General features: G+C 40.7%; 1 protein-coding gene across 1 annotated transcript; it reads right to left on the bottom strand.

The window, feature by feature from the left end:
* Positions 1 to 2,146: 2,146 nt before the first annotated feature.
* LOC137918133 (C-type lectin domain family 18 member A-like) lies at positions 2,147 to 9,684 on the bottom strand. The gene is made up of 12 exons (XM_068760920.1): positions 9,570 to 9,684; positions 8,786 to 8,877; positions 6,055 to 6,285; positions 5,852 to 5,949; positions 5,238 to 5,359; positions 5,034 to 5,141; positions 4,843 to 4,935; positions 4,389 to 4,495; positions 4,146 to 4,275; positions 3,875 to 3,971; positions 3,646 to 3,737; positions 2,147 to 2,184 (listed from the first exon to the last, which is right to left on the bottom strand). The coding sequence occupies exons 1-12, from the start codon at positions 9,682 to 9,684 to the stop codon at positions 2,147 to 2,149; spliced, it is 1,323 nt and encodes a 440-aa protein (XP_068617021.1).
* Between the last annotated feature and the right edge of the window lie 1,068 nt (positions 9,685 to 10,752).

The following is a 10,752-nucleotide window of genomic DNA, read 5'->3' as shown; positions in this document are numbered from 1 at the left end:
GGGGGTCAAATGAAAACATGCAACCTCAATGTGATAACGACTTCACAGGAGTTTAAGTATCTGGCACCAGATCAGTGTGGGTAGACTATGGACGACGAATGGACCTGATGGGAGGCACCGACCAGTAAGGCTCCGGTTTTGGAGATGCTTAACTGGAGCAAATTATGACTCGTCCACATCTTTAGCTCCTCCTGGCATTACTATAACAAGGTTCAGAATGGCGAGATTAATAATGGAGACAATCAATGCCAAAACTGGACATCTTATTCACATTTGTGCTCCATAAAAGGGGCTATCGTAGAATATTTTCTGATTTTCAGGACAAGCTGGGGAGCTTCTAAAGCGCATGGAGAAATGTGCTTGAGTTTGCATTGGAAAAGATTGGGGAGATTGTTGTGTCTGAAGAGGATCTGTGAGTCATCGTCAGGGCAGTGATTGGTTATCGGTGGAGATGCTCTCAAGAAATGAATTTGGCTCGGTCGGCTTATTTCGGTTCAAGGCTGACTGCGTCAAACAGCACACGTCCACTTTATGCGCAGCCCCGCAGCGTCCGACGAACACGGGCGGAAATGAGCGCACGATTTGATCCCATAAACCCTCACCCATGATGGATGGCACTGGGGCGTATCTGTTTGTTTAGAAACTCTTGTCCAACTCCAATATTTAGAGATTTTCAAAGCAGTAACTTGTCCCAGGGTGTGATTACATATTGTGTTGTTGTTGTTAAACCTCTTTATTTACTTAACACACACTGCCTGCGCCACAGAAACAATCGGGCCTGAAAAGTAAAAGATAATTTAAGGGATTTGATGTTCTTTGTGAAGGGAAATCACACTGACTAATGGGTGCATGTGTGTCTCGGCACTGCTTAATGTGCGTGTTTAGACGCAGCCTCGGGTCTTCGGGATGGCACTGTTCTGCTGCTCCCGCTTTAATTGGCTGCTGGCCCTTCAGCCTCGCCTGAATAGAGAGTCATTTAGGGACCTTTCACTCTCGTTGAGGATTGTCGGTTGCCGCAGCAGGAGAAATTGCATTCCTGTTTCCATACAATAGCTGGTCTGGTCGGGGAGGGGGCAAGAGTATCACTGTCATTATCATGACAATGGAAGCTAATTCCACTGCCACTGGTGCCATTCTGAAACCCTCCACAGCACCAGCTTATCAGGGGGCACCATAAGACCAGCAGGAAGCTGCAGCACTGCGTCGCACGCACACACACACACAAACAGATCACGCTCATACTTTGTTTAGAGAAGCTGGCATACATGAACCAACACATCAGCAAAAAAAGTTTCTTAGACGGTCCATCTCACTCAGTGGCTCGCTGCCTTTCTTTATTTAACATCATTCCTACTCCAGTGTGTGACGTTAGAAAACACGTGAGGCTTTCCAATCGGAAGAGGCCAGATAAATTGTATTCTCTGCCATAATTTTGAAAGTATGTGCACAGTTACATTCAGGGAATTATTATAAATAGTCAACCTTGAAATTCTATTTTTTGCTGTCAACCTTTGGTTTAAATTATAGGAGATCAGAGAGAGATTTCAGGTGTAGAAACAAGCCACACTCTGCATTGTAGGCTCGTGGCAAGAGCCAAACTTGGACCAGAGAAAATATATTATTTTATAAATAATAGAACTTCTAATCATGACACTAAACCAATAGTGTCCAAAATCATTAAATTGGAATATACAGTGTACAAAAGAAAATGAAAAATATGGACTCAAACCCCAGTTTTCATATTTTAGAGACTTTACTACGTCCGCTGTTATAATTTAAAAGGCTTGAAAAATATTGTTTGCTTTTTTCCTCACATGAAGAAAGTTAATACACAATTGTATTTATTGCAGAATTAATAAATTTTAAGGTCACATGAGGGCAGAAGAGGAAGAACACGTATGTAAATGACTTTGTTTTCGTTCATATTCAAACTCAGACAAAAGACATATACTGTAATTAATACATGTAATCTCCAAGAAGGATACGATTTACATTGCATACATTACCCTTCATAAAATACATTTAATGATCGAACAATAAATATTTCAGCAAAGGGCATGCAGTACGGTTAAGCTACATTGGTGCATCAATACAAAGACTGGTAATAAATACCAATGACAAACAGAATGTCTCTGCATTCCCAGTTTCACTGGCTGTCATCCCACAATGCAATGTGCTCTGCAGCTGCAAAATACACACAAACATAATAGGAACAATCAAAATATGTGCATAATTTTGCATGTTTGAGTCATTGTACAAACAAAGGATAAAGTATAAATACATGTCTCGCCTGACATATTCCTAGAAACCATATTTATACTCAAACATGCAACAAACTCTTAGTAATCCAGAATATGGCATAAGAGGCGTAAAAAACAGTACGCTCCTTTTTATAAATCTGGACACACAAATGCACACGCTGCAGTGGAGAAGCACATCCTGTTTGCCTCAGGCCGTATGGCAACCACTTATAGTATTATTGAAAAACCACAATGAAGCTTAAAAATGACTAACGGGATGGAGGTAAGTTTGTACTTTTAACAAGCTAGTTGATGCATTCTACTCTTTGTTGCTTCAATGATTTTTGTTTTATAGTTTGAGAGGAAAGGTTTTTGGAAACGCTTCACCTTCACAGTAATGAGCTCCATGCCACCACACAAGCCCTACTCAGCCACAGACGGAGACATAAATGGGTCTAGGAAAATCCGGTGGCTTAAATTTTGTTACCTGCCACTTGCAAGGACAAAGTCTAACGGGTAACAGTAAACACGTAGGCGGTATGTCGCTGTGAGCCTTTGTGGAACTGATGTGCATTAATCATTCAAAGGGTATTGATGGAAAGCACTCATTTCCATTGATTTAGACTGAGTGCCATGCTAAATGCGTAAGCCGGATCACGCTAGCGATTTTAATGTTGCATTCATATTTTTCATGGCTACATTGGATTACATGTCATATTTAACAGTTCTCCCTGGGGTGATTATTTGTGACAGGAGGCAACACTAGAATTCTGGGCACAGCACAGCTCAGCAGTTAGAGGGAGTAGCATGTTGGTGAAAGAAATAGAGGAGATGAAGAAGTGATGGGCGAGTTTGGTATTCAGAATAGGAACCTGGAAGGACAGATGGTGGTGGACTTTGCCAGAAGGATGGAAATGGTAATAGTTAACACTTATTTCCACTAGATAGAACATAGGGTGACCTACAACAGTGGAGGGAGGAGCAGAAGGGTGGACTACATCTTGTGTAAACGGAGCAGTTTAAAGGAGGTTGGTGACTGTAAGGTCGTGGCAGGGGAGAGTGTAGCCAGCCAACATGGGCAGGTGGTGAAGAAGATGAAGAGGACTAGAGCAGAGCAGAGGACAAAGTGGTGGAGGTTAAAGAACGAAGAGTGTTGTGTGGCTTTCAGGGAAGAGGTGAGACAGATTCTGGGTGGGCAAGAGAGGCTTCCAGAAAACTGGTAAATTTGTGCAAAGAAGTAAATCTTCCATCTAAGTTCTCTGTGGACATGTTGCTGCAGTCAAATACTGTAAATCAAATCGCTACCTCCGAGCAGTAGGAATCGGCAGAGCACATATGGTGGTCGTTTACACAAAACCTTCACTCCTTCAACAATATGAACCACCCTTTGCACAAGCAACCTTACCATGCTGGCAAATGTATCTGTTCTGTGTTCTGCAGCGCTGGTCGTTCCAGTTAAAGCCGCTTGACGCCTGCAGCTCGACGCAGTTCCCAAAGCTGGACGGAGAAATGAAAGAAGTGAAGTATGTCGCTGTTTATAGTAAAACAAAGTTCACTGTAAAGTGAAACAGATGCAGCTTTTTAGGCTTCATTGCTTTGGACTGTCTCTGTCTGCCAGTTGATGCATTTCATACCCTTGGTTGTCAGGTTGCCCAAAGGCAAAGCTGCTGAATCGAAGGATCTCTCCTGTGTCCCAGCGAAATGAATCTTTCAAAGGCTTGTATGTCAAACCTGCAGAGCAAAAACATAGCCGTTTTACCCATGCAGAACCACCCACAGTCTCCACCTGGCAGCGCATCTGGCCAAAATGGCAGCAGAGTTAGCCTCTGAGTGTAGTGCAGCTGCCTGGGGTTAGAAAACATGATAATGCTTTCACATTCATCCATACGTAAGACGGAAAACTACCAATCCAGAAGCTTGGTGTCTTAAAGTCACTGTTCGTGACCTTGTTGCTCATCTCCATCTGACTGAGATGAAAAGCCAGGATGTCCTGAACCTTCTGATTGTGGATGTGAGCGAGAATACCGCCTCGTTCCTGTTGGTGTCAGCAGACGAAAGTGCCGCAGTGAGAGAATGAAAGCATTGCTGTGTAGATTTACATGACACACTCGGACTGTTGAGTTAGTCTCCATTTCTCAGATATCTTACCTGACACTGGCTTTGGGCTCTGTAATAGGTGTCAGCTTCTGAAGACGCCGTAAAACAATCCCCGTCTATCATCACATCACAGCTGTGGAAGGGAAACGGCACTTTCTCTGTTGGGACACAAGCCACAAAAAACACGCCGAAGGGATGGAGGCTAATTAAAGAAATCGAATCAACTTACAGGAGATAATGTTACCGATTTAGCCAGAAGATAGAAACGCACACTGTACATCTCATAAATGATCCTGCTTGGAACAAGTTAATAGACTTTCTCAATGTTTTTTTTTCACATTGTCCTTGGGTCACCAGATTCCTAGGGATACCGAACGCACCATCAACGAGATTGATGTCCTTGGATTGTCTGTTCGTGGGTGCTTTTGAATTTTACTCCATCTGTTTCTTAGGCACAAATTGCCAAGGCACAAAGAAAACTTAGACTACACTGTCGCGCACTTACCTGCACACTCGGCTCCACCATAGCCAAAGTCACACAAGCAAGAGCATCCCTCTTCTTTGAAACGACCATGTACACACCGCACATGACAACGAACTGCAAAAAATCCCACTAAAGTCAGTGAAATTAGATGTAATGTGCGTTTGTGTGTGTGTGTGTGTGTGTGTGTGTGTGTGGGTGCTGATAACAGGTACCCTGGCAGAGGCGTCCGGTGAATCCAAGGTTACAGTTACACGTGCAGGATGACACGTTAAGATGGCCGTGCCGACCGCAGTTCATACGACACGGATTTCTTGGAATCTCTGTCAAGCAAATGAGCATGCACAGATTACTAAAAAATATATATATATATATATTTACACGTCTCACAACGCTGTATGTGCTAACGGTTGCCTTACCACATAAACCACCTACATGGTCCCAAAGTCTGAAGCAGCCAGACATGGAAGAGGTGCAGAGAGAGCAGTACAGTCCTGCCCTATAGGGCGTCACCAGCAGGCCATTCACCTCCCAGTTTCCTCTGCAGCAACACAAATACATGCTGCAGATCAGCAGCAGAGGACACACAATCCTTCCAAGTCAGGGCCGTGGAAATGGGTGTATGATCTCGGTAATGTTCAAAATGTTAATAAAATCTCTCAATTTTACAGGAATGTTATTGTAAGAACTCGAAATATACTGAAAGGTAGTTTGATATAATCGATCAAGCTTTATTTATTCATTATACATCATTTTTTTATGTCTAGTTCCTGGACAGCATTATTACACTAAAGGGAATATTCTTGTGAACGACAGTAAACATGGATCAACATACAGGAAAAATCTCTATTAATAAGCATTTGTCTCCACGTGTAGCAGTTTTCATACAACTCGCTATTAATGTGGGCTAGATGCAGAGTAATGTGTCGGTAGTCTGAATTTAGGTATGGATTAATTGGATAATTTTAAATAAAACTTTTATTAAATAATTTCGACAATTCCATTTTAAGGGGAAACGGTGTGTAGTTGTTACCCGGGGAAATATGCGCAGACGAATTTCTGCCAGAGATCTCCACCTTTTAGACACACCTCGCTGGCACAGCCCACGTGACTCGTCGTTGCCCACACCAGCTACACAAACACAAAATGTTCAGAAACAACATCAGCTCAAAAACACACCTTTGATGAAAAGGTTCTGGAAGGTGTCTGTGAAAGTACAACTCCTGGTTGTTATACTTGTGTGTAATGTTGACAGATGGCATTCTCTCTGCATTTCCCACTTGTGTAGAGGAAATCTTTTCCTTCCTCGAACCAGGAGGCTATGATGTCATAAAGTGAGGCGACGCCATAAGCAGAGGCATTTGTGTTCCAGCCGATGTGACTGAAAGATGAGGAGTTTGGAGGGAGGAGGTCTGTGTGACACGATACTACGCTCTTAGCAACGAAAGCCAGCTGTTCATCCCACTCCTGCAAAGACAACAGTGTTTAATGTCATTACATTCAGTATTTTAGAAACAGAGGGAAGAGCTAGAGAAACACCGGCTACCCAGTGGTGAAAACATCAATCCATCATCCATCATCCATCCATCCATGGAGGATGGATGTGTGCAGGGCTGCAGACAGTAGCATCCTATAAAGCCCTTTTTTGGTCATTTTAATTCGATTATATTTATTACATATACATTTTTGTCAAATTTGACTAATACTATTTGGTATTGTTTTTGTTTTTTTACTTCTGCCTGAATGATTAAAAATTAATTGCCATCATTATTTAGAAAGAGGACATTTCCAACCCCAAGTCCTTTTCCAGACTATTCTATTGGGATCTGGAGCCCCATTTTTAATCTGCAGTAAAAGCAATATTTTTGACACGTTGGCCATTGCAAATAGTGCAGACCTGATTTTCTTAATTTTCTTTGCGGATGGATCAGAGCCATCGTGCGGCAGGCAGCAGGTCACAGTACACTGAGGGGAAGCTGCCAACAAACACGGACTGGCACTCGTTGTGTGCTACACTTGTATAAACACTTCACTGAGTGGCTCATATTCAAAGACTTACTGATTTACATAAATAACTAATTTCCACTCACGCTTTCCACAGTCACTCTGTCATTTTACTGCAAACACCACTTGAAATTAAATTGAAATTAAGTTTACTTCATTTTGCTCTTTAATCACACACTAAAGGCTTATAAAATGTAATTATTGGCATTATAAGCGATTATCCAATCGTGTATTAAAGCGTATGTTGTGTTAAGATGTAATAAAAAGGTAACAGCTTTCTCTTTGATGATCTCTACCAGTGCAACCAATTACAGTTTGAGATTCATTAATCAAATTTCCTAATCCTGGTAACAATATGTTGTTTCGGGTCACTTTTATTTTTTGCAGCAAATACTTCCTTGTTTCTAAGAAAACTTTAGAATATGCAAAGAAACTGTGCATCCTGCTTCTGTTTTCGCTCCTAATGCAGTATGTGCAGCCGAATATGAGCCCAGAATAAATTACTCAAACGTCTGCAATATGACACTGAGGCTGGCATCGGATGACTGAACCCCCTTTGATTCAGCGTTCACTCTGCTCCCACGTCCACCAGCCATTTACACTGTGTTTTGCCTTCTTTGTGGCCAGCACAATATTGAATCCTCCAAATGATCAACGCACCGCATTCGTCCGTCCAACCATAGCAATTCTGAAATGAAGTGTTTCAACATGCGATGTTCTAAGCAAGATTAATGAAATCTCACAATCGTTATGATTTACTTATAATAACTAAAATACTTGAACTTTGGTTTCTCAGAGTGATGATATGACCTCAAAAAACTTTTTAGCCTCTCAAAGAAATTCCTCAAAAGGAGTATTGGTTAAAGAAGGTAAGAGCATAATTCATTCCTAAAATATCGTTATTTTATCTCATCCTGGAAACAAAGCTTAGAGGACTGTATTATAATCACTTCAACGCAATCTCACCACAGTTCTTAGTGGTTTATTCCTGTGGGAAGGGGGAGAAAAGAAGTCCTATTCAAATATTCACAAACTCAGGCGGCTCCTTAAGCCTTTTATCGCTTATCAGTAAAGCTCTTTAATATGCCTCTTCAGACCAGCAACGCTTCATCTGAGGGTTTTCACGGGGAAATTACCTGTAATAGCAGAGTTGTGAATGCAGAATGATTATCCACATCTTTTTTTTTTTTTTTTCTCATTACGGCCTTATCAGTTGAGAACAGTTCTAGGAGGTTGGGGAGCTGTCAAAGAAAGAGGTTCAGTCTGTGCAAGTAGCTTTTAGGATGTAATACACGACAAAGTGACAGTTTGCTCCTGCATGAATCTGACATTAGCCCCAGAGGACATCTGCTGCGTTGTGACATTTGTAATCCATCATTACTTCTTGGTCATAATCACAAGAAGACAAGGCATGCAGTTGTGAAGATAAGTCGAAAATTAATATTACAAAGAATACCTCGATGTGATCCCTCAACTCTTTTATCACAGGCTCAACATTGTGAGGCAGCTGTGCCATTAAAAACAATAAAGATCTGGATTGGTTAGATTTTTTTTATTTTGTCAAAAAAATTATTTATCAGTGTCAGTTCTCTGTCCGACCTACAGAAGACGATGCACAGTTGAATCAGGGTTCATGCTAGTGTTTGACGCTATTACTAAACCTGCAGCAAAGCAGAGGAAATAGATGCTGCCACTGTGCTGCAAAATTTGTGTAAGCTCAAAAACATATTGGTTATGTTTGCATTATCAACCTATGGCATCTCTACAGTGACGAAGCTCTATTTTTTTTATTAGGAAAGTACAAACATCATGATAAAGTACTACGAACCTCTCCTTATATGATAACATTTCAAGCTCCCTGCAGATGATCCCTAGAGCTCATAGGTGAATCAAAGCCCCATTTAGGCAGCAGCACTCATTACATAGAAAAAGACAGAAGAAACAGACAATAGATGCCACAAACCATTTTTTGCATGTTAGCTGCCATGGGTTGGACTCGGCTGCGCAGTCTATTGTGTTGTGCGACAATCTGCAACTGCTCCTTCAGCCTAAGCCCTGGAAAAAGATCTTTCAGTACCGGTAATAATAATCGGATAGCTATACAGTAATTATGTAAAGCATGCTTCCATGGAAAATGTTGCAAAGGATAAAGATAATGTACAAAATAACAATTCAAATGTCCTCTGATCTGCTTAGCTACATTCTTATGTGTTGTAAATCATTCATTACAGATTTAGGCAAGTGTTAATAGATAAAAAACTATTTTGCAATGGAATCCATGACAAGTACATCCCGTATTAGATAAAAGTTGTGACATTTTTCAGCAATTACCAAAAGAGTAAACTATGGCTTAGTCTCAAATTTGATCTAATCTGATTCCTTATTGCATAAGAGTACAGTTCACCAAAAAAGAGTAAAGATTCATCTCCCCAGTTTGTCAGTTATGTTGTGGCGGGCCGTTTTTGATCATTTTTCTTTCAATGAAATAAAAATTGGGCTGTTGGTTCTTTGCCAGATTTGGACAGTAAAGAAAAGCAACATGAGTCCAGAGCCTAAAGGATCACTGCCTGATTGCAAACAATGGATAGAAAGAAATTGTACTCACTGGTCTTACCTGTTCAAATTCTCAATTTGCACTAATAATTAATGTCTATATTCTATTAACAATCAAACTGTCCAAGTTTCAGCTTCACGTAAACTATGCCATATGAACGCCTGACATGTGCACAAAATTGTTTTGTGTTTACCAGTAGTGGACAGGTCCGGAGTTTCTGTGATAGTCCATTTGGCGTAGGTACACACAGGCAAAAGAGAGAAAATCACAAAGAGATCCAAACGGCAAGAAGCAGTGACAGACTCCATTGTGAACTCCTGGTGAGTCTTCGATGACAGCGGCCGCTTGCTCGCAGTCATCCTGCTTCTCTGATCTTCTCCTCCCTCTTTCCACTACAATGGCTTTCGAACGCATCGCCGTGCACAACATCTCTATTGAAAGAGTGGTCACCGTCTCGACAAGGACTGCAGCCAAGTCATCAGCCCTTTACTGTTGTAAGAAATCATTAGGAAAAATCCATTCTCAAAATGATCAGTGCTAAAATGAGAAGCTAGTAAAAGCTAAATGTGATTTACAGGTGAAAAGTTATTCCAGCATGCTTTGCGGTGCAGGTGGGTGCAAACACCAAAGAAAGGGAAAAAATACATGCTTGTTCCACATGGAGGCAGTGGTGGGAAAAGTATTCAAGCAGCAATATTACACTGTTAAAATATTTCTGAGTAAAAGTAAATAAAGTGTCATATGAAAGTACTCATTATTCGGTCATGGTATTATATCTGATATGTTTGATGTATAATTATTTGAATTTTGAATATTGTATGGAGTGTTGCCTACTTCCCTTTCCAGTACAGCATCAGAGAGATTATGATGCCTTATCATAGATTAGTGTGCGTTTATTGTGTCTTTGCTTTCTTTTAATTGTGTATCTGTCTTTTCATGCGTTCAGAGAACAGCTTCTTTTTCAGCTTTATAATGGAACATTTTCCAGCTCAACTGAGAGATGTTTAGCAGAATGGCAGGCGAATTTTCAACAATAAAGAAAAAGAAAAGATCGACAAAAATAAAGGTAGTGAGGAATTCTAAACTGAATTGTAATTTTAGCTCAATATAAGATTTGTACTGTATGTGAATAAAGTTACTGTCCACAGCTACATAGATTATATTATCAAAGGTTGAGTATAATCTCCTTCAATAAAAAGGAGTCATTATTAGCCAACTAGGGGGGAAAAAAATAATTTAAATCCTTAACCTGGATGCATTCCACAGCTGCACTTACATGATGTTCTCATATAGACAGAAAGTCTGTAACGAGCACCAGTCGGCCATTTAGGACAAAAACAGATCACTTAATTATTATCATCATTTCCCAAAGACAA

Source organism: Brachionichthys hirsutus, chromosome 1 (genome assembly GCF_040956055.1).
Source record: "Brachionichthys hirsutus isolate HB-005 chromosome 1, CSIRO-AGI_Bhir_v1, whole genome shotgun sequence".
NCBI classification, from domain to species: domain Eukaryota; kingdom Metazoa; phylum Chordata; class Actinopteri; order Lophiiformes; family Brachionichthyidae; genus Brachionichthys; species Brachionichthys hirsutus.
This window is presented reverse-complemented; position numbering and strand designations above follow the sequence as displayed.